Source organism: Monodelphis domestica, chromosome 7 (genome assembly GCF_027887165.1).
Source record: "Monodelphis domestica isolate mMonDom1 chromosome 7, mMonDom1.pri, whole genome shotgun sequence".
Lineage (NCBI taxonomy): Eukaryota > Metazoa > Chordata > Mammalia > Didelphimorphia > Didelphidae > Monodelphis > Monodelphis domestica.
Genome location: NC_077233.1, coordinates 17,859,673 through 17,887,597, shown reverse-complemented (window position 1 = coordinate 17,887,597; position 27,925 = coordinate 17,859,673). Strand labels below are relative to the sequence as shown.

The 27,925-nt window shown below is 37.6% G+C and overlaps 1 protein-coding gene across 3 annotated transcripts in view; it reads left to right on the top strand.

Annotated features, from left to right (window-relative positions):
• DNAH12 (dynein axonemal heavy chain 12) overlaps positions 1 to 27,925 on the top strand; it is a 182,034-nt gene that overhangs the window by 72,143 nt on the left and 81,966 nt on the right. For 2 of the 3 annotated variants that reach the window (XM_056804277.1, XM_056804276.1), the window contains exons 26-38: positions 1,268 to 1,420; positions 1,863 to 2,102; positions 2,829 to 3,074; positions 4,649 to 4,768; positions 5,694 to 5,803; positions 7,363 to 7,546; positions 8,444 to 8,584; positions 9,907 to 9,990; positions 11,577 to 11,765; positions 12,470 to 12,589; positions 20,477 to 20,665; positions 22,110 to 22,261; positions 23,306 to 23,444. In XM_056804277.1, the coding sequence (XP_056660255.1) occupies positions 1,268 to 1,420; positions 1,863 to 2,102; positions 2,829 to 3,074; positions 4,649 to 4,768; positions 5,694 to 5,803; positions 7,363 to 7,546; positions 8,444 to 8,584; positions 9,907 to 9,990; positions 11,577 to 11,765; positions 12,470 to 12,589; positions 20,477 to 20,665; positions 22,110 to 22,261; positions 23,306 to 23,444 (2,067 nt within the window). The remainder of the gene's footprint in view (positions 1 to 1,267; positions 1,421 to 1,862; positions 2,103 to 2,828; positions 3,075 to 4,648; positions 4,769 to 5,693; positions 5,804 to 7,362; positions 7,547 to 8,443; positions 8,585 to 9,906; positions 9,991 to 11,576; positions 11,766 to 12,469; positions 12,590 to 20,476; positions 20,666 to 22,109; positions 22,262 to 23,305; positions 23,445 to 27,925) is intronic. The other variant, XR_008913335.1, reaches the window with a different exon arrangement.

Below are 27,925 nucleotides of genomic sequence, written 5' to 3'. Positions count from 1 at the left end.
GCCTGTCTTTAAACTCCATCAAGAGAAGCTAAATTCTTGGTGTATTCTGAGGTGTCAACCAGCTAATACAGTAAAGTAATGGCTAATAGTGGCCAGTGGGAGGTGGGCCCCTCTTCCCCTTTAGGGAATAGTTGGCATTTAATGGTATTCTTCTGCGGCCCTGTTTCCACCTCTAATAGTGGGAATTGGAGTCCCAGTGGGGCAGTGTCATGGCACCTTGTCAGAGAAAGGGGCTCATTTTGGGCAGGCATGTGCTGATCTCACACCTTGTAGGTGACAGTAACTCTGCCTGGGTGAGGAAACAACCTGAGTATTCTGAGGTGGCAGACCCCTATGGGAAGGATGCTGAGGAGATAAAGGATATTCAGTTCAAAGCTGCAAGCATCATTCAGCTGGTGGTCTGAGTTGGGGTACTGGGGAGACCCAGACACAATGGAAGTTGACCCTGACCTCTAGGCCCTTCTTCTCTTTTCCCCTCTCTTAGTAACAGCATTTATTGGTCATGTATGGTAAGAGCAGAGCCACAAAAGATTCCTACCCAAACCCAGAGCACTTTCCCCCACAATGGATGTTGAGTCCTCCGTGGGAAGAGCAGACCCAGATTTAGTGGGTGGCTTATGGTCGGGAGAATACACGGAGGGTCTCCCGTGAGATCGAGGCAGCTTATAACTCCAGAACAATAGGGCCTCTGTGTCCTTCCTTGTTTGGGGGAGGGGAGGAGAGTCCCCATGAAGTGAGGATCAGGACGGGGTATCGAGGACAGAGGAGATGCTTGGCTGCTCAGTTGCGATGGGCAGTGATGTTTATAGTTTGTATTTTATTTATTTAAACCCAGAGTTTATATTTTACAGGCAAAATTCTCTGAATTTCTTAGCATAAACGGTTGCTTTTAGAATCTGTTCCTTGTGGATAGAGACTGGTTTTGCTTTTTCTTTCCATTTTGTTGGCTTAATCCAGTACCTGGCCCACACCGAGAGCTTGACTACTGGCATACTCTGAGTTGTTTGCACACTCTGGGGTTTTTAACTCAGAGCCTAAGAATCTCGTGCAAGATAATGACCAGCCTAGTACTGACCGTATACATGTCCCTGGAATCCTTCCATTTGAGCCAACAATATCCATTGACACAAGCATCCCAGAATGTTTAATGAGAGTCGTTATGACCCCATAATCTTTTTAGAAACAGATTGCCAATAATCATGCTTTCTTTTAAACACAGGCATATTCTAACAAATAAGTTTACTTTGAATAAATGTTTACTTTCCAGATAGGAGCCTTTTATTTAAATCTTGGGGGTGCACCCGAGGGCCCAGCAGGCACAGGGAAAACAGAAACTACTAAGGATTTGGCCAAGGCCTTGGCTGTCCAGTGTGTTGTCTTCAACTGCTCTGATGGTTTAGATTACTTGGCCATGGGAAAGGTAATTGACATCAGGCGATGATTAAGTAATGGCAGAATTGTAAATCTAGATGGACATCTCCATTTAATTTGCTCATGCAAAATCCTATTTGAATATGAGTTGAATGATAGCATCTTTTTCACTTTGTGTGGTTATAAAGCTAGAGCCCCATTTTGTCTCTTTTACGTGAATTAAATGACAGTTTTGAGTATTTTTGAGCAGGGGTTGAGCAGAACCCTTCCTAACAATTGGGGCTGTCCAAAAGAGTAGTAGAATGCCTCGGGGTGGCGGGGTTTCCCTTTGGTGGACATGACTGACCACTTAGCATGGGAGGTTATAGGGAAATTTTTGGTCAGGTATGGGTTGGATTAAAGGGCTACCAGCATCTCTTTAGCAACTGTGATATTCTGTGACTCCTTGATTCATCTACCTGAAAACAACCATGTTTCTCTGTTACCCCTAGTTTTTTAAAGGTCTGGCCTCTTCTGGTGCATGGGCGTGTTTTGATGAATTTAATAGAATTGAGCTGGAAGTCTTGTCCGTGGTCGCTCAGCAGATCCTTTGCATCCAGAGAGCCATCCAGTTGAAGTTGGAAATATTTAATTTTGAGGGGACAGAACTGAAGCTCAACCCGAACTGCTTTGTAGCCATTACCATGAATCCTGGCTATGCTGGGCGCTCTGAACTGCCAGATAACCTTAAGGTTAGATACTTAAAAATTCTGAACTCATCCACCACAAACAACCACCACAGATTATGAGAAGGCAAAAATGAGAACAAAATAATGAGATTAAGGATGATGATAATGATAATTTAACCACTTGGGCAATACATCAAAAATGAAGTAGAAAAGAAAAAAGAATGGCAGGGTTTCCCCACAAGAACTATTTCTATTTGAACTCAATAAAAAAAAAATTAGAATGATAATAATGATGTTTGATGGCAAAAGAGATTGGAAGTTTGCAAAGCTCTTTTGAGACATTGTTTTGATTGATCACCACACCCCAGGGAGGACTTATCCCAGTTATTATTATCCCCATTATATAGATGAAGGAACTGGGCAAAGATGTTAAGTGACTTGTCCAAAGTCATAATTTATTGTCAGAGGCAGGATTTGAGCCCAGGTATTGTTTGATTCAACATATCTTCTCTTATACCACACCACCTCCCAGGGACTATATCTTTATAACCAAGTCTATTAGAATTTTCATAATTTTCTCACTTGTTTGAGACTTCCCTTTTGTCTGTCCTGGTTTCTGAAAAGCAGATATTGGATATTCCAATGAATCTATGATTATCTTGTTGATGTAGGTGATCTGTTTTCCTCTTCCCTTTCAATGAGGGTAAACCTGATTTTCTATTGTCATTGTTGCTCTTGTTCTTGTCTTTAAAAGTCTGTCTCACTCTCTTCTCTTTGATGGCGGGTTAGGTTCTCTTCCGGACAGTGGCCATGATGGTCCCCAACTATGCCCTCATTGCAGAAATCTCCCTCTACTCCTATGGGTTTCTGAATGCCAAGCCTCTGTCTGTGAAGATCGTGATGACCTACAGGCTCTGCTCAGAACAGCTTTCATCCCAGTTTCATTATGACTATGGCATGCGAGCCGTCAAAGCGGTGCTGGTAGCAGCTGGCAATCTCAAGCTGAAGTTTCCAGATGAAAATGAAGATATCCTTGTAAGGACACATCAGAGCCGTTTCTCGGTTGGGAGAAGATCTGGTTTCTAGGATCTCTGTTCCTTTAGAGGGAGGTTGATCAGAGAGGAAAGAAAAAGGTACAGCTGTAACTGGGCCAAGATGCCTGAGACTTGGCCCCAGAGTGTCAAATTTGGGCATATCTGGTAGGGTTTATAGTTCTTTGGCAGAATGAAAACAACAGACATGGACACCTGCCTATGGTTTCATTAATATGGGGAAATTGCAGTGTAGAAACTCCTACTTAAATTGATTTTTAGGCCCAACCAAAATTCTACCTTCTATGGCAAGCCTTCCCCATCTGTAATTTGCAGACTTTTAGTAGCAGAGTCTATTACATTTGATCGTCCCACAATGCGATGTTCTCCTGGTTCTGCTCATTTCACTCCGCATCAGTTCATGGAGGTTGTTGCCGTTCATATAGAAAACCTCCAGATCATCATTCCTTACAGCACAATAGTATTCCATCCCCATCAGATACCACAATTTGTCCAGCCATTCCCCAATCGAGGGACACCAGCTCATTTTCCAATTTTTTTGCTTTGGTGATGATAATTTAAAGGAAAAACTTTAGTCACTAATTTACTCATTACTTTTAAATATGAACTTAAAAATATTTTATTTTCCCCCAATTACATGCAAAAACAATTTTTAATATTCCTTTTTTATTTTACATTTTTACATTTCTATACTCCTCTCTGAAGCAGTAAGCAATCTGATACATATTTTACATGTACAATCTTCTACATGAAATATTTATTTTTATTTTTTTAACCCTTACCTTCTGTCTTACTATAAATGCTAAGACAGAATAGTGGCAAGGGTTAGGCAATTGGTGTTAAAATGATCTGCCCAAGGTCACATAGCTAAGAAGTGTCTGAAGCCCAATTTGAACCCAGGACCTCCTGAATCCAGGCTTGGTGTTCTATTCACTCTCTATCTACTTACTTACCCCTTATATGAACTTTTAAAATAGTTTATATATTATTAGCATTTTGTAAGAGTTCTTATTTTATTTTTAAGTATGTTTTATTGATGCCTTTTAAAAAGCATCATTCACCTCCACCGAACCTTCCTTTGTAACAAAGATAAATAGTTAAGCAAAACCTATTGACAAAGTGACCTCTTCTGCCCGTGTATTATATATTCTGCCCCCTCTTCTTTTGTGGTTCCCTCTTCTTTTGAGAAGAGGGAAGTGTATTTCACCATCTTTTCTTTGGGACAAATATTGGTCACTGCACCCAGTCTAGGTTTAGCTGCCTTATGGTTCTGTTTTCATCTATATGACCATAGACTTGACAGATAGTACAATTCTTCTGACTTCATCCATATTGGTTCACTCTTCCTGTGGTTCTTTGCATTTCTCATATTCCTTACTTATTGTGGGCACAGTCTGTTTTCCCCTCTCCCCATTCTGTGGGCTCTCACCCTATTTCCAGTCTTTTTTTTTCCCTCTCTCACAATAAAGCAGTGCTATGCCTATCTAAGCATGGGTGGACTTTATGGAGATTTTTGTGTTCTCTGGATAATCAGCTTTCTTCACTTGGCCATTTCAGCTTCTTCGCTCAATTAAGGATGTGAACGAGCCCAAGTTTCTGTCCCACGACATACCCTTGTTTAATGGAATAACTAGTGACCTGTTTCCTGGTATCAAGCTCCCAGAAGCTGATTATAATGTAAGTACCCTCGTGAAGTGAATTTTTTCCTAACAATCTTCTCATTGATAAATTAATTCCTCCAAATTAATTTAAAAAGTAAGTTGCTGCTGGCTCTATAATAAGGCACTGAGTTAAGGAACTTTCTTAAAGGAAGATTAAATGAGTTTCTGCTCTTTCCAGGGTTTGGTATGAGGGGGAATGGGATTCAAGCCATGGAAAATGTCTCATGTGAGGAAAAAGAATGTTTTGTTTCTCAGGATGAAGTACATCATTCAGTTGTCAGACTCATAACTAGTAAATTGGTGAATTTGGCCAATTTTATTGGTAAACGTTGGTGAATTGGGTGAATTTGTCCCAGGGTCCTAATCCAGAGAGGCACACTTCTTCCCCACCAGTGCCTACTTTTTTCCACTAACCTGGGCCAGCATGGGTAAAACCCTCACCATGCTGACTCTTGGGGCAAACGTCCTGGAAGAGGGGGCAGATTGGATCCCCCAATCTGTGAGAGTCAAGAAGAAGACTGACGCTGAGATTTACTTTCATCCCAAGCCTAATTTGATCTAATGAATATTACGGGAGATTATTTTCATATAATATCTAAAGCTGCCATTGTTGTCATTTATGATGGGATGTTATTTACACCATAAGGAAGAGCGGGCTATCTGATCTAACTTTGCATCTTTTCCAGTGCCTACCATGGTACTGTATGCATAACTGGAGCCTAAATGTGGGACTGAATTATTTTAGAAATACTTTGATCCTGCCATTTTATGCAGTGTTTGGAAAATGTTTCTAGTTTTTACATAGAGAGACATATCATTGATTAAATACATTTACTTTCAAGTAGGAGAAATATTTTATGATGCCTCAATCAAAGTTCATAATTTAGTAAGGACCTCTTCCATTCAGGAAACAACTGTGTCTCATTTTTGTTTTAATTTAGGATTTTCTGGAATGTGCTCATGAATGCTGCAAAGAGCACAACCTTCAACCTGTTAAAGTGTTTCTTGAGAAAATGATTCAGACATATGAAATGATGATTGTTAGACATGGGTAAGGTTATTTTGCCTTCTCAGTTGGTGTGTTCAGAGGTGATTAAAGGAACGGGCATGAGCAAGATGGCGGAACCAAATATTGGGGCCAGTGTAAGGCTGCAGATGAAGAAAGATCCTCTTACCTCTGTCTTTGATCCTATAGGGTCAGAAACTCCATCCAAAGTTCATGGTTTTAGATGGGACTGGATTAATTCAGAAAGTCTTCAGAAACCATTATCCAGCTATTAATAAATAGCAGAGCACTTCTTTATCTGAAGCAGGGATAAGCTTAATTTAAAGCAGAATTAGGGGAGGGAGAATGAATCTTTCTCTCCTTTCATGATTGATCCATTCTGTGGTGTAGATAGAATCAATCAACCTTTATTTCTTTCTTTCTTAAACTAATTAATTAATTAAGAATATTTTTCCATGGTTACATGATTCATGTTCTTTCTCTCCCCTCCCCCCCCCCGCCCCTTGAGCTAACCAGTAATTCCACTGGGTTATCCATGTATCATTGTTCAAAACTGATTTCTATGTTATTATTTGCAACAGTGATTATTTAAAGTCAAAATCCCTAATCATAAACCCCTCGAACCATGTGACCAATCCTATGTTTTCTTCTGCATTTCTACTCCCACGGTTCTTTCTCTGGATATGGATAGTGTTCTTTCTCATAAATTCATCTGGTTTCTCCTGGATCATTGCATTGCTGCTAGTAGAGAAGTCCATTACATTCTTAATCAACATTTATTAAGTACCTACTTTGTGCCAAACTGTTGTGTTAAGTACTGGGGATAGAAAAAGAGGCAGAAGACCTCTCAACATAGAGAGGCACTCTTCTTCCGCACAGTGACTGATTTTCTTTGCTAGCCTGGGCAAAATTCTTACCAGAATGACTCTTGGTGCAAATCTAATACCTTTGATATATAGAAGAGGTGAAATGAGTACACAAGGAAAGAAGAACCACCCAAAACCCAAGCAATAGTTCTTTACCTGATATCCATGAACTTAAAATTTTTTTGATTAATGCATTTCAGTATAATTGTTTTCCTTGGTAACCATATATGTTTTAAGTATTTAAAAGCCATTATTATGAGAAGGTGTCCCTAGGGACTGCCAAAGGTGTCCAGGACACACAAAAGCTTCAGATCTGGTGATGATGGGTCAACTGGACCATTCCTTGAATTTTGATTGTTTCCTGTGACTCTGTCCCTATTTCCCACTGAAATCAGCCAGGAGGAGTTTATTGTTTCCATCCTTGTCATGATGTAGGACTCTTGATTTTGTGAATGTAGATGTTTTAAATCATGATTGATGATAGAGAGGATGTGTTCATTCTGGCTAATTTCATTTAGAGCGAGGAAACCAAGGAATGAGAAACAATGGAAATGAAGCGATTCATTTGTTCCTTTCCAGATATTGTGCACCAATTTCATCTTTTCTAGTACATCTAAAGGAATTCTGTCTAAAGTACAGAGTGGATCAGTGACCTCTGGAGAGATTTCTGGGTACCAGTTAGATCACAGGCCCATTCCTCCATTTTCCAAACCTGATTGTATAATAATTGTCTAAAAGGTTCATGCTTGTTGGGGAACCTTATGCGGGGAAGACGAAGGTTCTGCATGTGTTGGCTGACACGCTTTCGCTTATGAATGACCGCTCATATGGAGAGGAAGAGAAGGTCATTCACAGGACGGTGAACCCCAAATCGATCACGATGGGACAGCTTTTTGGCCAGTTTGATCCTGTCTCTCATGAGGTGGGGAAACTTAAGCCATTTTGGTAACCCCTTTCACTTGCAAAGCCTGGCTTTTTCCTTCCTTGGATGTCTTTCTGTTTCTCTGGTTCCAGGGCCTCTTTGTCCTGCCCCTCCCCACAAAGAAATTATAGTTTTAGGGAATAAAATCCTCAACCCTGCCCCCAACCCTTTTTGTAAAAAAAAGACAAAAAACTTCATCTACTAAAGATGAACCACATTTAAACAACCTCCCCTTCATCAAATCCTTCAGCTAACCCTAAAACAAAAAATTTCTTGATCTATTAGTTTTTTTTTTAATGGGGAGCTTGGTTTAGTGTACATTTTCTCATCCTACATTTTTAGGAGAAATAACTCGTCCTTGATCAGTCAATGCCAACCTTCCTTGGTGATATAAGTGTAGCTCTGTTCATGTATGCTATTGTTATGGCCCTTTTTTCCTTTGTTAGATGAACCTGCCATTTGACTGTGCCTTTTTATTTCTATTGTCTACACAAACCCTCCAGCCCAGCACTTCAAGGTCCTGAATTTCCATTTTTAAATATTAAATATCTTTATTTCCCAATTACATGTAATAAAATTTTTCAACATATGTTTTCCAAAGTTATAAGATCCAAATTGTCTCCCTCCCTCCATTCCCACCCACCTCCTGGAGACAGTAAGCTATTTAATCTTGCAAAACATTAGTCATTGTTTTAAGAGAATACTCATAAAATCAAATAAAAGCACAAATAAATTAATGCAAAAGATAGTGTGCTTAGCTTTGCATTCTAAACCCAATTCTTTCTCTGGAGGGTAATAACATTCTCCATCATAAATCCTTCAAAATTTTCCTGGATCATCTGAATTTCCTTTTTAAAATGGAATTTCTCACCTCGTTCCTTCCCTTGTTTCTCCCAGTGGACAGATGGTATTGTTGCCAACACCTTTAGAGAATTTGCCCTGTCAGAGACACCAGACCGCAAATGGGTGGTATTTGATGGTCCCATCGATACACTGTGGATTGAAAGCATGAACACAGTGTTGGATGACAACAAAAAGGTAAATGATCTGTAGTAAAAGTGACTGGAATTCAAAAGAAAAAAAAAAGAATTTTTAAAAAGTGTAAAGCAACTACAAAATAGCTTAAGTGAATTAATTAGCATCTGGAAGGTTCAGAGGACATCTAATCCAACCTCTACCAGATTCCTGTGTCTGTACCGTATCTCCTCCTTGGAAATTTCCAGGGATGGAGAACTCACTACTGTTCAAGGTTGCTTATTTAGGATTTAGGATATAGAATTCTATAATGGATATGTATAATATGTGTATATATACTATATAATGTATATGTATAATAAAATTGCATAATGGATAATATAGTATCCTAGATATGGAATTGGAAAGCACCTCCAAACCTCCAGCTGAAAACCTCTAGTGATGGCCAGCTCAACTTGTTCCCTTTTTGGAACCTCTGGTTGCAATAATAATAACAATAATGATAATAATAACTATATTTGTAGTCTAAAACTGTATTTATAATTTATGTAACTTTTTAAGATTTGCAAAATGCTTCCCATATATAATTTTATTTGATCCTTATGACAAACCTGGGAGGCAGGTGCTATTATTATTCCCATTTGATAAGTGAGGAGACTGAGGCATGGTGTTAAGTGCATGCCCAGTGACACAGAGCTAGTAAGTATATGAATCAAGATTTGAACTTGGGTCTTTTTGAGGCTACGCCCAATTTATCCACTGGGCCATCTGATTTTTCCTTATATAGACCTGAGAAATAACCTTTGTGTGCCTTCTGTCTACTTGTCCTAAATAGATAATAGGCACCATCATGTAGACAATTCTGGAGGATTTAAAAAAAAAGAGAAACATTAACAAACATTAACAAACTAAGTGATAAGTGAGATAGGGATGAGACTTAGAACTCAGCCATTATGTGATGGTGAAGGGCTGAAGGACCTTGCGCAATTAACTTGGAGAAGAAGAGACTTGTGGCAGGGCTGGGGATGGGAATAACTGCTCATTTGTGGTATTAGGAGATGGATCATAGATTTAGAGCATGGCAGGGGTCTTAGAGGTCCTCTGCTTCACCCTGATTTTATAGATGGTCTATCTGAGATTTAAAAAGGGCCTCACTCATTAAATGGCAGAGGTAGAATTCAAACTCAGGCCCTCAGTCTCCAAATCCTGAGCTCTTTTTCAATACACTGAACCATGGATAATCTGATTCTGGGCCCTTTTAAGAAATGGAAACAAATGTAGTTGGGATATATGCCTGACTTTCTACCTGGATCAAGTTCTTAGTTGATGTCTTTGAACGATGAGTTTTGGATTTTCTTAACTGTCCTTGAAATAATTGTCTTCAGCTTTGCTTGATGAGTGGAGAAATCATCCAAATGTCTGCTCAGATGAGTCTCATATTTGAAGCCATGGACCTTTCCCAGGCCTCGGTGAGTTTGCAGCTTAAACTAGAGGGAGTTCAGGATGACCAAGAGGTTTTGTTGGGAAAGGACTTCTCATCTTTGAGCTTCAACCTTTCCTCTCCTAGGTTTATATCCCCAATTGGTCAAAGAAAATAGAAAGGAACTTAACTACTACCAAATTAAATGGGCATTTCTAAATAAACAGTTGAAAAAAGGAGATCCTCCATGGAACTGTCTGTTGTCTCCTGCTTCCTTCCTTCCTTCCTTCCTTCCTTCCTTCCTTCCTTCCTTCCTTCCTTCCTTCCTTCCTTCCTTCCTTCCTTCCTTCCTTCCTTCCTTCCTTCCTTCCTTCCTTCCTTCCTTCCTTCCTTTCTTCCTCCCTCCCTCCCTCCCTCCCTTCTTTCTCTCTTTCTTTCTCTCTTTCTCTCTCTCTTTCTCTCTCTCTTTCTCTCTCTCTTTCTCTCTCTCTCTCTTTCTTTCTTTCTTTCTTTCTTTCTTTCTTTCTTTCTTTCTTTCTTTCTTTCTTTCTTTCTTTCTTTCTTTCTTTCTTTCTTTCTTTCTTTCTTTCTTTCTTTCTTTCTTTCTTTCTTTCTTCTGTTGGTGATTCTTTCTGACCTTTGTTCTCGTTTCTTCTCTGCATTACAAAATGCGCCAATAATCCTTTTTTTACTTTCTTTTCTATTTTTTTCTAGCCCTTCCACTTACCCCCATTTGAAATTCCTATAGGCCCTGCAAAAGGGAAATCATTAATGTGAGGCTACCATCTTGAATTTCAAGCAATGACTAACTGAGGTTATGAACAGAGCCAGATGTTCTGAACACAGGCATGTGCACAATAGGGATCCTGAACAAAGTTTATGAAATGGTTTTCAGAAATAGATTCCAGTTATGACCAAGGCATCCCCTTTTTTTTCTCCTTCACCCTTTCTTGGATTGCTTAGTCATGAAACACCAGGACTGGGAGCCTGCTTTCCCCATGCCACAAGCTCCAGAGTGTGTGGCAAGGTAAGGGGAAGTCTATGGACTCTCCATCATTGCAGAGACTTTTATTATGATTCCTATTCCTTTTATATTTTACTTAAAGCACACAGTTACAGCTTATCAGACTTAATAGTCTGATATTATAAGAATATTGATATTATAAGAATAATCCTTATAAGTGATTAAAAGTTACTTAAATAGCTTCTTACATCTGAAAACATCCAGAGTGTTTAGTACTTTCTCACAATGCTGAACTATTCTATTACCTTCATATTACTTAGTTCCCATTCGATGGTAACCCTTTAGTTTCCTGTTCTTTGTGACAGCTGAGAAAGCTGCTATAAATGATTTTATGCTCATGGGTCCTTTTCCTCTTTCTTTGGTCTGTTGGGGATGTGGCCCTATTAGCAATGGCACTGGGTCAAAGGGAGTGCCCTGTGATAACTTTCTGAACATGCCTCCACATTGCTTTTCGGAAGGCTGGACCAATTCACAGCTCCACCAACGATGTATTAGCTTACCCCTCCAACAACTGTCCTTATTTTTTGTCTTTAATAGTTTTATATTTTGTTTTCTTTTGTCATCTTTGCTGAGAGAGGGACATCTTTGAAATGTTGTCTTGTTCTCTTTAGCCTGCCACTGTCAGTCGTTGTGGTATGATTTATATGGAACCCCTCCAGCTAGGCTGGGAGCCCCTGGTGGCTTCTTGGTTGAGTTCTCTGAAGGATCCTTTAAGCAGACCAGAAAACCAGGAACTGTTGCAAGAGCTCTTTGATTGGTTGACATTCCCAGCCCTACGGCTTCGTCTGAAAAAATGCAAGGTCTGTTGAGCTAGAAAGAGTTTTATTGGCCTCCTTTCCTTTTTAATTTATACTGCTATCACTTTTTATGTCTCCTCTCCACACTCCCCATCTCCCCCATTTCCCCAACACAGATAGAGCCCTTCCTTGGGACAGGGACAATTTAGCAAAGCAAACCAACACTTTAGCCAAGTTTGAAAATGTATTATTATTCTACTTTAGTGATATTCAGGTAATGAATTAATGTTTGGGAAATACCTTACAAATGTTATCTCACAGATTTTATCCCAATCTGTCCTCAGAACAACCCTGTGAGGTGTAGGGGATGTTATCTCCATTTTATAGATGAGGAAATTGAGGCAGACAGAGGTTTAATAACTTGCCCAGGGTCACATAGGTAGTAAGGTCTGAGGTGAAATTCAGACTTAGATTTTCCTGTCTCCAATACATGCTTTCAGTTTTGACAGACCATCTTGGAAGGAAGTTGAAAGATAGAAGCTTCTCCTTGCATTAATCCCAGATTGTGTGAACCTCAAGCTTAAGGTCAGCCCTGGGTCCCTTCTCAGTTCTATCTTTTAAAATCCTAAATTGTCCATAGAATGGATGGGGACCAAGGGTCATGGAGTCCTTGAATGAGTCCTTGGTCTAGTTTTCTATTGACTGGCTAATTTGGTTGAGCCTTCCTAGAGAGGAAAGGGTCTCAACTGTCATTTGTGATTCCACAGGAACTGATTCCCACAAGCAACAGCAATGTTGTCGTCTCTCTCACTCGCCTCTTTGAAGACCTGCTCTGCCATGTTGCGGCCGAGGAACCAAACAGTAAACACATGCGTGTTTGGATCATGGTTAGTTTGTCTTCCTGTCCTTCCTTTCTCCTGCTTCCATCTGTTCCAACACATCATGGCCCTCTTCTTTTTTGTCTTTTAGAGTTTAGCACCACTTGGCCCCATCCTGTTTGTCATTATTTATTGCTACCCTCTTGTCCTCCATCTAGACATGCTTCTATCCCTCATTGAATGTAGGCTACTGAAGAGCAGGAAAGGTTCTATTTTTTTTTCTTTTGGATCTAAGTATAGGGCCTGCTTAGAATACATAAAAAATAATTTTTTGGCCTTTTTTTGTAGCCCCCTAAGTGCCTGGCATTAATAAGCACAAGAACAACAACAACAACAATAATAATAACAATAACAATAACAACAACAACAACAATAATAATAATAGTAATAATAATGGCAACTAGGTAATACAGTGGATAGAAAGCCAGGCCTGGAGTTGGGTTTCAGAATCTTCCTAGGTATGTGACCTTGGAGAAATCACATTCTCAGTTACCTAGCCCTTGCTGCTCTTCTGCCTTAGAATTCATAGAAAGATAGAAGATAAGGGTTGAAAAAAATGTTTATTGATTGATGGATTAAAGGAGCTTACAGAGTTTGGAAATCTACAAGCCCCATTATGTCATTTGATAGTGATTGTCTGTCTAGAGTTCCTATTGGATGGTCTCTTTGTATTGATCAGTGTCCTCTGAGCTCTCCCTTGATAATACAAACACAGCTTGGTTGGTGCTGTTCTTCACTGCTCCTTTTTTTAGTTTAAACTCAAAAACTCTTTAGACCATGGACCCTGGCTCTTTCTGCTGATTTCCATTTTCTTCCCCAACCCCAACCACCATATTTAATGGGCTCACAATTGTATATGTCTTATTATATATGGGGCCTTTTATATATGGGCCTTTTATATATGGGCCTATTGTATATGTCTTAAATCTTTCTCCCAGGCTTGTGCCTTTGATGCTAAGGTCAAAACCTTGTTAAATGTCAACTTTATCATCTTTCTGAGATATACTGTAAGGGGGAAAAGGGGTTTATTTTTAAAAAGGTTGGACTGGGTTACTTAAGAGTGTGGTTGTCAGGAATTTAATTAATTCCAAAGAGATTTTATTTACAATTTATTTACAAAATGTAGAAAGAGTAAAGCAAGAAATCAGAGAGAGGATAAGGTAAGATAAGTGCCTGAGCACTAAGGAATTTATCTCTGACCCTTCTCTCAGCCTGAGCAGGGAGAGTTAGTTCTTAGCTTTGACCCTTGTAGCAGAGGCCCTGGGGATGCAGGAAAAGAGTAGGTCTCTCCTAAGGATAGTTTTTTTCAGAAAATCCAGTAGTTAAGAGTTGGCTTTTCACTCACCATGTATCAGTCCAGTCAGGAACAGGGTCTCAGATCCAGTCAGAAGATCAAAGAATGAAGAATTCTCCTTTCACAGGAAGTAACAGCTCCTTTTAAAGACACTTCCCTTACATCACTTCCTGTGTCTTCCCCTAATTTTACATCTACCAATCACAGTTGACGCTTTGCTCTAGGACTGCCCAGAAGGCATTCAGTCAATTCTGATTCGTCACCCACTATTGCACACATGGGTCACAGACTTCCCCCACTCAAGTGTGAATGGGGTGTTTGCACTTTTGGTGATTAAATCTAAAATGGGCCGATCTTCATACTCAACTTTAAGTACTGTGTTCCAAAAATAGACAGGGGTTACAATTTAATCTTCACAATCAGGGGAGAGTTAAGTATTTTCACTGTCATAATCAGGGGAGAGTTAAATTTAATCTTCACAATTCCCCCTGATGATCATTGGGAGACTAGTCTCCTCATTGATCATTTAACAATCATTTTGTATCCTTAAAAATTTTCTAACTACAGGTATATACAATATTGCACCTTCTAAGAAGAAACTACAGTAGTTAGAGATAAGAGGGAAAAGAGAAAGAAAGCAAAACCAATGTTTTGCTAGACACATTGACAAAAGCCTATTAGGGGACATTCCCCTTGGCATAAAAGTTTACATATACAAATAAATGTTCAACCCCCTTCAGTTCAATCAATTGCACCCAAAAGTTCATTCTGGATCTTCTTGATTCAGTGTAGGTTTCTGTAGGCATCTTTATTCAAACAGTTCATTCTCTGGATTCAAGGAGTTAGAAAGCTTTTTTTTTCTAAAAATTTCTTCTCAAACAAAATTTTAAATCTTGTATTTTTGTGAAAATACAATACAATCCTCCCTGAAAAAGGTGTTCACCAACACCTGGATCAACTCAAAGTGGTTGAGTTATGGGATGTATGAGACAGTTATCAAAAGAAAAACCAAAAACATAAAAAGAAAAATAAATAGAAGAAAAATTAAACTTTGGGAGAAATAAAAATTTCAAATTCAGGATCAAAATATCAAAAACTCTCTCTCTCTCTCTCTCTCTCTCTCTATATATATATATATATATATGTATATATATATAATTTCAAAATAAAACAAGAATAAATTCATGAGACCCTTGTATTTGGGTCCAATTACAGTAAATTTCAGTCCCACAAATCTGTAGGGGAAAAATGCAGTAATATTTCATTTGCCCATTATAAGCCAGGGCTACAGGAAGTTGCCATACTATAAGAGAGAAAAAGACCAGATTTTCGTGTAAAAGGGAAGTGTCATTCCATGGTCTGATCTTTCATCATTTTTTTAAACCCTTACCTTCCATCTTGGAGTCAATACTGTGTATTGGCTCCAAGGCAGAAGAGTGGTAAGGGCTAGGCAATGGGGGTTAAGTGACTTACTTGCCCAGGGTCACACAGCTGGGAAGTTTCTGAGGCCAGATTTGAACCTAGGACCTCCCATCTCTAGGCCTGGCTCTCAATCCACTGAGCTACCCAGCTGCCCCCCCAATCTTTCATCATTTCTCAGGGATAGGGGAGCCAGAACAGCCAATTGTTAGGTCCTTTGATAGAAAGTATTTTACAAGGATTGTTGTTCAAGAAGTTCTGCATCTTAACATATGTCAAGAGCCATGACCTTGAGTCTCACACTAGTTTCAAGCCCTTTTGTATTGGCATAGAAGTTCATCAATCCCACCTGTATTGGTTTGTTTGTTTCTTTCTCTTTCTTTCTTTCTTTCTTTCTTTCTTTCTTTCTTTCTTTCTTTCTTTCTTTCTTTCTTTCTTTCTTTCTTTCTTTCTTTCTTTCTTTCTTTCTTTCTTTCTTTCTTTCTTTCTTTCTTTCTTTCTTTCTTTCTTTCTTTCTTTCTTTCTTTCTTTCTTTCTTTCTTTTCTTCTGTGTGTTCTTTTATGGCACAATTCAAGTTAAGTTTGTGCTTCTATGGCACTATGTAGATAAAGTCTGTGCTCCTTTTTGATCCCATTTCCTAGAATCAGATACAAGCATTAATTACAGTCCCAAAATATTCAGCAATGAATGGTGGGTTTCCATAGTCTAGAGCTTTTGGGTATGCATTTATATGCTAAGCAAATGGATTAAAAGAACATCTTCTCAATACTGGTGACATGTGCTTCAAATGCAAAAAAATGAGAGAAAAAAATCATACTGTATGACACAAATAAAGTGCAACAAAGTACAGATCCATCAATAGGGAAGGCTTATCATAATCAATAGTTAAATACAATCTATATAGTCAATTATTCATCCACGAGTCCCTCTCCCCAATTTTAATATCTATTGATGTAGTTAATAGGACTTGGAATGGTCCATCATAAGCAGGTTCAGTTGATCCAGTATGTTTGAAATTCTTTATATACACACTATCACCTGGATTTAAATCATGAAGTGAGAAGTCTATGGGGCCTGCTTGAACAGCAGTTCCAGAGTTGTAGGGTTCTCACAATTTAGTTTGTAATTGCCTGATATATGTAGCAATGGTTGTATCTCCTCCTAACAATGAGGTATAGACAGGGGTAAATGGTTGTGCCTGAATAGGTGGATGTCCAAATAGCATCTCAAATGGTGAGATGTATAAATCACCTCAGGGTCTGCTCCTGAGATAAAATAGGGCCAGAGGTAGAATTTCAGGCCATTTTAAATGAGTATCCATGCACAATTTTCCAATCATAGTTTTAAGTTCTTTATTAATTCATTCAACTTGGCCAGAGCTCTGGGGATAATATGGTATATAAAACTTAGGAATTATCCCCAAACATGAATACATTTATGATAAGACTGAATTGGAAAAAAGGGTTCCCCTATCCAAGTCAATACATGCTGGCAGTCCAAAACGGGGAATAATTTCTTTTAAAAGGACTTTGGCAACAAAAGCAGATGTGGCCCAAGCAGTAGGGAACTCTTCAGTCCACCTGGTCAGCTGATCAACTATAACCAGACAAAATTTATACTGTCTAGCTTCAGGCATAGATATAAAATCAATTTATAAATGTTCAAATGGTGTATCTTCGCTTAGCTTAAAAGAATTTTCATTTTTTTGGATTTCACCTGTGATTTTGGGTACCTTCCTAGTCACTTATCACCTTAGCAAGTGGTCTGGGGCAGAGAAAGGTAAAAAGACTTACCCAGGACTTCACAGCCAGGATAGGTCAGAACAAAGGTCCTTTTGACTCTTAAGACCATTATTCTCCTCTCCTTCTCTAATCAATTAATGAGCACTTTTATCCATCAGCAAGCATTTTTTATGCACTTACTTTATGCTAAGCACCTGGGATGCAGATACAAGCAAAGGGAAAGATAGTCCCAACCCTCAAGGATCTTCTTCTTTAGGGAAAACAGAACATAAATACATTCTTCTTATAGAGAAAACAATACATAAAAGGGGATCTGGAAAGCAGGGGCAGCCAGTGTTGGGGACCTGGACAGAAAAATGGTGGCCCAGACTGGAGAATGAGGGATGGCTGGTCTTGGGCCCTTCCCCAAAGTGGAGGCTCTGGAAAGAGCCTATCAAGAGGAGGAGAGATTGCAGAATTGAGTCTTGAGGTAATATGGTGGTTTAAGTTCAAAGAATCAGGAATGGCTGGTCTGAGATCCCTTCCCAAAATGGTGACTTGGAGAAGAACTAATTATTGAGTGATTAAGGAATTTTTTTCAGGTATGGACTTTTCTTTTCTCCAAGGATTACAGATTTAAATTAAGGTCTTTTAATTAAAAAAAAAGTCCTCCTTTTACCTTCACAAAGAACATCCAGATTTGCTGAGAAACAGATTCAAGGCTCCAAGTCCATGTTTTTCAAGTTTATCTATATGACACTCCAACTTCTCTCATCTTTTTTTTGTGGAAAGATGTATTCAGATACTGCTTGGTACTTTTTAGCCTAATCTATCTCTTTTTGGCAATTTAAGGGAGTTTTCGTCATTCTGAAATCTGAAGAGTAACAGTAGAGAGGTTTGGGTTCAGAGTCTAGGGATTTCTCTCTCTGCTTTCAGTCACCCCATCAATGCTGTACCAGCCTCAAATAGTTGCCTCTTCTCATGAGGTAGCCATTAAAAATTGAAGCAGCCTTTTCATATTTATTGTTGTCCACAGTTACCATTGCGAGGGCATTTGCTTGTTTGCTGGAAGAATTGAACACTGGCCCTTTGAGGTGAAGATGACTGTTTTGAAGTCCTCATTTCTTAGGACAGTGCTCTCCTCATAGCAGGCACTAATGAATGTTTATTGACTCACTGATCGACCATATTTAGCCTAAAAAATGTCAAATTCAGAAATATTTTGGTGAAAAATAAAGATATCCAATACAGAGCCAGAGAACTAATCCATATCTCACAAAAAAAATCCTCATACAATATACCTGAAAAGTGGTATTATGCTGTTCTACTATCAGTCAACAAGCATTTATCTGTTTATTTTTAAACCCTGGTGTTTTAATGTCAACTCTTAAGATAGAAGAATGGCAAGAGCTAGGCAATTAGGGTTAAGTGACTTGTCCCATGTCACAAAGTGTCACCATTTTAGGGAGTGTCTAAGGCTGGATTTGAACCCAGGTCCTCCTGACCCCAGACTTGGTGCTCTATTTGTCTATCTGCTCTGGAAACAAGCAAGTACTTGTACTCCATGAGAAACTCTTGTCCTTGAGGGCAGGGATTGTTTTTGTTTTTGCCTTTTAATCATATCCCCAGTCCTTAGCACAGTCTAGCACATAGTAAATGATTAATAAATGCTTGTTGATTGATTAAAGTGGTTGTATAGTTTCATCTTGTAAACCTCTGGTGTGAGACAACTTACCACCTCCAGAGGAATCCCAAAAAGTCACACTCTTTGTAATCTCAAGAATTCCTCTCCACTCTATTTGGTTATGTAAATATGACATCCCCACCCCATCCCAGTTGAGTAGTCAAACCTTTAAGTGATGGCTCCTGAGTGGTTTTCTTAAAATTATTCTTAAAAAATAGTGATTCGGGAAAACTGTAGGCTACAAGGTAAATCTTCAAAAAAACCAATAGTATTTTTATAGAATAATAACAAAACACAAGAAACAGTAATAGAAAGGGAAATATCATTCCAAATAACAAATAATTAAATAATTAAAAATGTATAAAATATCTGGGAATCAAACTTTCCAAGCATACAAAAGACTTGTAAAGATTCAATTGCAAATAAAGACCAAACTAAACAGATTGAATATTATTTGATGCTCATGGCTAGGTCATGCCAATGTAATAAAAATGACAATTCTACCAAAATCAATTTGACTTTTTAATGCTATGCCAATTAAATTACAAAAGAACTTTTATAGAATAATAGCAAAATGAGAAAACAAAAGATATAGAATATTAAGGGAAATGTTGGAAAGAAGTAGGGATGAAGGTGAAATAACACTTTTTGAGCTCAAATTATTTTATAAAGCAGCATTCATAAACATCAAATGGTATTTGTTAAAGAACAAAGAGAGGGATCAGTGGTATAGACTAGCCAGGAAAGGTTCAGAAACAATAGAATTCAATAACCCAGTGTTTCACAAAGTAGAAAACATAAATTATCTAGAGGAAAAAAAAACCTATTTCATTAAAAACTTCTGGAAAAACTGAAAAGCAGCCTGGCAGAAATAAGGCTCACTCATACTTTATACCACACTCTACAGTACATTTTAAATGGGTACATGAACTTACCATTGAATATCAAACTAGAAAAATTAGAAGAGAAACAGATCATATTTCCTTCATAGTTATAGATAAGAAATGTATTCTCAACCAAATAAAAGGAAAAGGTAATTATAAAAGAAAAAATATATAACTTTAGTTACTTGAAACTGAAAAGTTTCTGAAAGTCAACATTAATTCAACTACTATAAGAAAGTAAGTAGTTGAAAGAGGAAAAAAACCTTTGTATCAAACTTCTCAGATAAGGATCCGTTATCCAAAATATATAAACAATTAATAAATATATATTAGACTAATAGTCATTCCCCAGGATATGAACAAACAGTTCTCAAAAGAAGAATTGCAAAATATTCACATTCATGTGAAAGAATGTTCCAAATCCCTAATAATAAAAGAAATATAAATAAAAACAACCCAGAGGTTTTACCTCACACCCTGCAAAATGTCAAAAATGACAAAAACAGGCAGCGGTCAGTTTTAAAAGGGTTGTAGAGTGATAGATATTCTAATGTATTATGGGCAGAGCTGTGAAATGGTATAACCATTGTGGAAAGTAATTTATATAATTATGCAAACAAAGTGACCCCAATGTCCATACCCTTGGAACCAGAGACTCCATTACTGGGCTTAGGAAGCCATCAATAATTCACAGTACATGTTTTTGGACTTCCTTAATGTATCAATCATTTGTACTGTTCTTTTTTTTTTCCTTTCTAAAAATTATTATTTATCATAGGGGATAACTCTTGGGGAGGGAAAGAAGGGAGATACAGGGAATAATGATAGAGATGAACAGAAAATGTTGATAAAAATTTACTTTAAAAATGTTGATTCTCATTTTGTCACAATAGGCCTCTTTCATCTTCTCCTTGATTTGGTCCATTGGAGCAAGTTGTGACACAGATGGACGTCTTGTCTTTGACCATTTTATCAGAGATATTATAGTAGGAAAGAATGAAGACTACCCAGTGCCTCCTGGGGTGGGCAAATGGGAATGCAACTTTGAAGAAAAAGGCCTCGTCTATGACTATATGTATGAGGTATGGCATTTCCCAGCATGTGAGGTTGGGGGTTAAAGCTGGCCCAAGATGGAGAAGGGCCATGGCCTCTGAGCCTAGAGCTTAATAGAGATTGAGTAAGGGTTGAGATCGCAGAGATGGCACAAGGGACCTCAAGATCAAGTTGGCTGAGACAGTAGAGTAAGCCAGCCTTACTCAGGGGAAAGGCTCCAGTGGAATGGGCCACTGAGTCTGGTTGGATTCTTATCTGCGTCAAGTGGGACCAGATATTGGGAAGAGGGAGCAGGAAACCCAATCCTTGGCACTGATGCTTATTTCTGTTGGGAAATAATGCTTGGAGAAATTGAGGCAAGTTAAAATATTCTAAGTCACTTGGGCAAAGCCCCCAATGGGTTTTTGGTTGATAATACTTCCACAGGGCTTCTTCTGATGAGGTGACTCAGGGGATTTGAGTATCTCTTTAATGGGTGATGTGAGTTACTTAATTTCAGCTTCTCCACTTTTAAATTAAGCAGGATCTTTTAAGCAAACCCAATCTGGATATTAGTAATTTAATCTGGATGCAGTGCAAACCAGATGTCATTCTTTACTTTCCTGAGAGACATTTCACAGGCTTTCTTTAAATACCAAGCCCTGTTGGATGTATAGGAAATAAGACTGAAATTTGATTGAAACCCACTGTTTTCTGATTGTCTAATGTAAGGCATCTCTACACAAGGTTTCAAAGTAACTGCAATACACCTATTCTGATTTCATTAATTCATTCTATTCAATTATAACCTCCTTGAGGGCTTTCTTTTTCAAATGTGTATTTCTAGCACTTAATATGATGCCTAGCACAGAAGAAGTGCTTAGTAAATGTTTATTGACTGACTGCTTATTGACTGATGAGTTTCATTTTTCAGATAACTGGAAATTGGAAGCTCCCCCTTTCCCCAAGATTCAACACATATTTGCTTGGAATCTTATGAGTTTACTTTTCACCATATTTTTACTTGCAGAAGGGGATTTTGAAGAAATTGGAAATGGTGGGTCAATAAGAGCTAATGATAGGAGTGGAATCTAAAATGAAAGAAATTGGGTTAATTTTGATTATTGGAATTTTTTAAAAGTTAGTTGGCTTTTGTTTAGCTATAAAGTAAAACAATTCAGAAGAAAGTACACCTAAAAGCTTCCAAAGCAAATAGAATAATTAAAAAAACATGATAAGGAGGGGATGACTTGGTGGCTCAGTGGAGGTCCTGGGTTCAAATTTGGCCTCTGACACTTCTTACCTATATGACCCTGGCCATGTCACTTTATTCCAGTTGCCTGGTCATTAATGCTCTTCTGCCTTGGAATTGATATTTAATATTAATTCTAAGATAGTAGGTAAGGTTTTTTTAAAAAAGTAAACAATAAAGAAAAAATTTCAACCACCTTATATCCACAGATTTAACCATATGTAATTTTATTTTTTTGGCAGTTGAAGAACCGAGGCCGCTGGGTCCCCTGGAATGAATTAATTAAAACTGGTACTTATGGAGATAAGAAGATCAAGATTCAAGAAATTATAGTCCCTACGATGGACACAATCAGATACACGTTTTTAATGGATTTATGCCTTAGGAATGAGAAGTAAGTGATTCTCTTATAATCTAACATTCCAGATTTAGTCATTTTATTTATTGAGAATTTTATTGCTAGGAGGAACTTTGAGATCCTTTTTCTGAGAAATTTTTACCTTTTTTGTTTCATGGGCCCCTTAGGCAGTCTGGTGAAACCCATGTGCCCCTTCTTATAAGAACATTGTTTTATATGTAATACAAAATACATAGGAAAACAAAATAAATCATATTGTCTTATGGAGCATAGTTGAAAAACATACATAGTTATCAAACATTAGTTTGAAGCGTAGTTATCAAAACATGAAAAAAGCACATGGACCCAAGTTAAAATCCCAGCTTATCTAAGCCCCTCATTTTAAGGAAAGAATACAAACTGTGGTGGTAGGCTACAGAGCCAGGGTGCAGAGTTTTTCCATAGACCTGTTAAAGATCTCAACATTCTGAAGGGTAGCATTTTCCTTACTAGATCATAACTCAAAATAACTCCAGTCATTTTCTCATCGAAATCCCTCACTTTTCAGGTTGAGGAAAATTAGGCCCCAGTGTTGATAGATAGCTACTAGTAGAGATAGGATTCCAATTTCATGGTCTCCAAATTGAGTGTCCTTTCTATTATCTTCACATAACTGTTTCTTTTCAGGTGTAAAATTTAAATTAATATCCAATAACTCCAAGTATTATATTTTATAAAGTTTATTAATACTCACTTGAAGTAGAAAGAAAAAAACTAAAAGAAATAGAAGTTCAAACCCAATTATCTAACAAAAAATAAACCCAAGTGTGTAGATTCTCCTACTTGGCATAAAGCCCACTTTCCCAGCTGCGATCAGGGGAAAGAGAGGTGGGGCTACACAAAACTTATATCCTCCCTACATTAGCATGTAATGTGAGAAGGAACATGGGAAGCTGGGAAAGAGAGTTTCTGGGGAGCAAATTCTAATTATACACAGAGGACTGTTCAGTTCCTGTTAGGTTGACAATAGAAGAGTCTCTTTTTCCTGCATTTTTCATTGTGACTGATCTTATTTATTATTTTTTCCTTTTAAATATAAAGGCCAATCCTTTTCGTGGGTCCAACAGGTACTGGGAAATCAGTCTATGTGAAGGATAAGCTTATGAACCATTTGGAAAGGGACCGATATTTTCCATTTTTCGTTAATTTCTCAGCAAGGACCAGTGCCAATCAGATTCAGGTGAAATGAAAATCAATAAAATATGTTATATTTATATAATATAAATATATCACATATGTAATATATAACAAATATATAAACATAATATAAATACATATATTTATATATATTATATATATAATATAAGTACATTATATTATGTAGTATATTCTTCTTTCTTTAATTTAGCTACCTCTTCATCAAGCATTTAGCTCTTCATTGTCTGTGTTCATGCCTGGCATTTATAGCCCTCTAGAATTCTATTTTATGATTCAGCCTATTCAACCATATCTTATTATTCCTAGAATTCTTCAGTGTTAAAATTGTGCTCCATATGAGCTGATCTCACGTTCCTCCAAACATGATTTGTGTATTCCAAAGGGAAGAGATTAGATGGTAAGGAGACCTGAAACTCAATCATTCATAAAATCATGTGGTACCAGGGATTTTTAAGTTTGAGAGGAGAAGATATGGAGGGAGGGATATGATAGATATTTGCAAGAATTTGAAGTACTAGACTGTAAAAGCAGGATTTATTTTGTTCTCATTAGTCTCCAGAGAGCAAAAGTAGGAGCCGAGGAGGAGAGTTATAGGGTAACAGATTTTGGTTCCATATAAAGAAAAATTTCTTAGCAATTGGATTTTTCCAAATTGGGAATATCTCTTTGTAGAGAGTGGGATCCCCCTCACTTCAGCTATTTACTTACTTATTTATTTTTGTTATTATAATTTTTTTAGAAATAAAAGCCCTCACCTTCCATCTTGGAATCAACACTGTGTATTGGTTCCAAGGCAGAAGAGTGGTAAGGGCTTAGGCAATGGGGGTCAAGTGACTTGCCCAGGGTCACACAGCTAGAAAGTGTCTGAGGTCAGATTTGAATCTAGGACCTCCAAACTCTAGGCATGGCTCTCAATCCACTGAGCTACCCAGCTGCCCTCTTACTTTAGCTATTTAATTTGAGTTGAGGTCTTTTGGTTGGGAGTATTTTAGAAAAGATTCCTGTTGAGGTAATAGATTCACAAACAATCTATTTGATTTGAGTCATAACTTTGGGATAACGGCAACATGTCTAGTGTCATGTGGTATTAGAGGTTGAAGAACACCCATTTTTCAAACCATATAAAAATGATCAGGCCAAAGAGAAGAACTCTTGATCTAAATAATAATAATAATAATAATAATAATAGCTTTTATATAGCACTATAAGCTTGCAAAGCACTTTACATATACTTAGTCATTTGATTCTATTAATTATTCTCCCCTAATCATGTCATCTAACCTCTAGAATAATCCCCATCCACTTTCTTTTATGGCTTTGACAACAAACATCTTGCCTTTATTCTATTAAAATTCAACAGACCAAGGATGACATCTAAAAAGGGCTGTCTTGTCATCTTCTTTTCAGCCTGGCTATGAATGTGTCTGTAGATTCTTTCTTACTTTTCCTCACCTCCCTATGTGTTTGATTGACCTTCACCTGGGACCCCACACTTCATGAAATAGAAATTAATTCTTCCCTACCCCTTGGGTACTTTTTGATCCTCTTGCCCAGGGCCTTTCCATGTAAAAGGTCTTTCTTCATTCTGTCCCTTACTTAGGTGAGATGTCTTAAATGTACTAAGGATAGGTTGTCTCCTTTGTCTTTTCATACACTATGGTCTTGTTTAATTTCTTAAGTATCTTTTTTTTGCTCAATGAAATTACATTTCAAAATGCCTTTGCTTCTTTACTCAGAATGATTTAAATTCCTTATAATAAAAATCTATCTTTTTCATTGAAGATCAAACTCAGATTTGAATTATATGTTACATTGAGTCATAAAGGGATTTCATTTGCTTTCTTAAAAAAATAACACATTCAGTCTTTTTCTGAATTTGATAGCATTTGTCATGGAATCACACATAAGCTCTTTATCTTTGGTGTATGAAGGGCTTTCTCTTTACTGTTTGTGAGATTCATTAAAGTTGAAATCCTAGAGCATGGCTATTGTATTTCATTGTGAGTTAAATTTGAGTTTTCTCTCTGTTGTTAACAGATGGATTTCACTGATGTATACTTTTCCCTGTTTCCAATCTTTCTGGGCAATTTTATTGCATGATTTTCTAAAATATGACATTAAATTTTTTGTTTAATTGCATTTTTCTGGGAGGCCAATAATTCTAAGATCCTTTAATTTTCTCCATTTTTTTTTAGATTTCAGATTCCAACATTGCCATCTTTTGGTTTGTTCTAATAGCCTTCTTCCATCTCTACAGTTTTGTTTTTTTTCTGAATCTGGTAGGCCTCTTTTTCAGAGAGTTCCATTGATTTAGAGAAAATCTGCAATATTTATTCCAACCTATTATCTTGATTGTTGTTTTGAATTGTTTCTTTGAGGACTCTAATTACCATCCCCAATTTGTTCTCTTTAATTCTTTTATTGTTCTTCTGAGTCATTCTGGAAGGACAGTGGAGGCACAGTGGATAGAACACTGGCCTTGAGTTGGGAAAACTTATCTTCCTGAATTCAAACCTGGTTTCAGACACTTCCTAGTTGTGTGATCCTGGGCAAGTCACTTAATCCTTTTTGCCTCAGTTTTCTCATCTGTAAAATGAGCTGAAAAAGGAAACGGTGAACTACTCCAGTATCTTTGTCAAGAAATGGGGTCAGTTGGATATCACTGAAATGACTGAACAATTACAAAGTCCTTCTGGAAGTTCTTATTAAAGTTCCTTTAATATTTTTGGAGATCTTGTTGTTGCTATGTATTTACCCTTATTCTATGAGGTTTTTTTCATCACTTTGTTTTATTTCCTAGTATTTATGTCCTGTACTGTGACCTCTTCATGGCTGTTTGCTATTTTTTTCTCTGTATCTGCTGTTTTTTCTGTAATGAATTATTTTCTTTTTCTCTGTTTTAAGTTATCCTTTTACTTTGGTACATTTCTGGTCAGAAGCTGGGTTTCCTTCATTCCTTCAAATCCAGCCATAAACCAAGTCAAACAAAAACCAAAAAAACAAGCAAATAAAAAACCCAAACACCTTCATCATAAGAAATTCACCTTTAAGAAAAAAAGAATGAAAAAGAGCAAAAAAAAAGAGGAAAAGCTTCAATTTGATTAAGAAATATTATGGTATAAAAGAAACCCAAAAAGTTACTAGAAGAAAAAAATAATTGAATAATGATCATTCAGTCAGTAAGCATTTATAAGGTGCTATCTTGAGTCAGGTTCTGGTAATACAAAGACAAGAATTATCTCAGGGAGCTTGCTGGGAGAGAGAGGAGACTATATACATATGGGTATATTCCACATACATACAAATAAACTAGTTGGGGGAATAGGGGAGGGGTTGGCAATTTTGAGGCTAGTAGGAGGTAGCATTTGAAAGAAAGGAAATTTAAAGGGTGAGAGACAGTGATGTGGCTCATGGGAAAATGAGTTGGACTGAGAGTCAGGATGACTTGGGTTTGAATCCTACCTTTGATAATAGCTGTGTGATACTGGGAAAACTGTTTAACCTCCTCAGCCTCAGTTTCTTCATCTGCAAAAGGAGGGGATTGAGTTTGACGGCCTAATAAGGTCTCTTCTGGCTCTAAATGTATCACCCTATAATTCTGGATGAGGGGGGAGTGTATTTAAAGTATGGGGGACAGTTTATACACAATGGGGTCTGTGTGGGTGAGGAAAACTGAGCTTGTCCAGATTGCTGAAGACACGAGGAGGGGGACTGCCTGATCAGGCTAGAAAGGTGGGAGTGGAGCCAGGCTTGATGTGTCAAAGAGAGGAGTTTGTATTTGATCCCAGATGCCTTTGGGAGGCATTGGCATTTAATCCCATAAATAAAACTGACACACCAAGGTAGGTAATCAGAGGATTACAGGATAGCTCTCCAAGGACGATGAGTCATCAATGCAAATAAGGGAGAAGCTAGAAGATCTTGTGTCAGATAGGTTGCTGAGAAGATTCCTATCTGGTAAAAAACAGGTTGGATCAGATAGTCTCTAGCTCCTGTATTCATTTTTTTTATTTCTCCCTTGCCTTGCCTTCCCTTCTTCTTTTCCCTTTCCTTCTTTTCCTTTCCCATCCCTTCTTTTCCCATCCCATCCCATCCCATCCCATCCCATCCCTTCCTTTCCCTTTCCCTCTCTTGCCTTGTTTTGCCTTCCCTTCTTTCTTTTTACAAGTCAGGCACGTTTTTATTTTACTTTTTAAAAAGTCTTTTTCAATTACATATAAAAACAACGAGCATTTTCTTTTTTAAAAATTTTGAATACTTTTAGAATTTTGAGTAAATTTTCTCTCTCCCTCTATATCTTCCTTTTTTATTGAGAAGACAAGCAATTTGATATAGGCTGTGTGTATGCAGTCCTACAAAACTCATTTCCATATTAGTCACTCCTCTCCAAATAAAACATAAGAAAAATAAAAAAGTAAAAACAAAAGTCTGCTTTGATCTGCATTCATATCTCATCAGTTCTTTCTCTGGAGGTGGATAATATTTTTTTATAAGTCCCTCAGA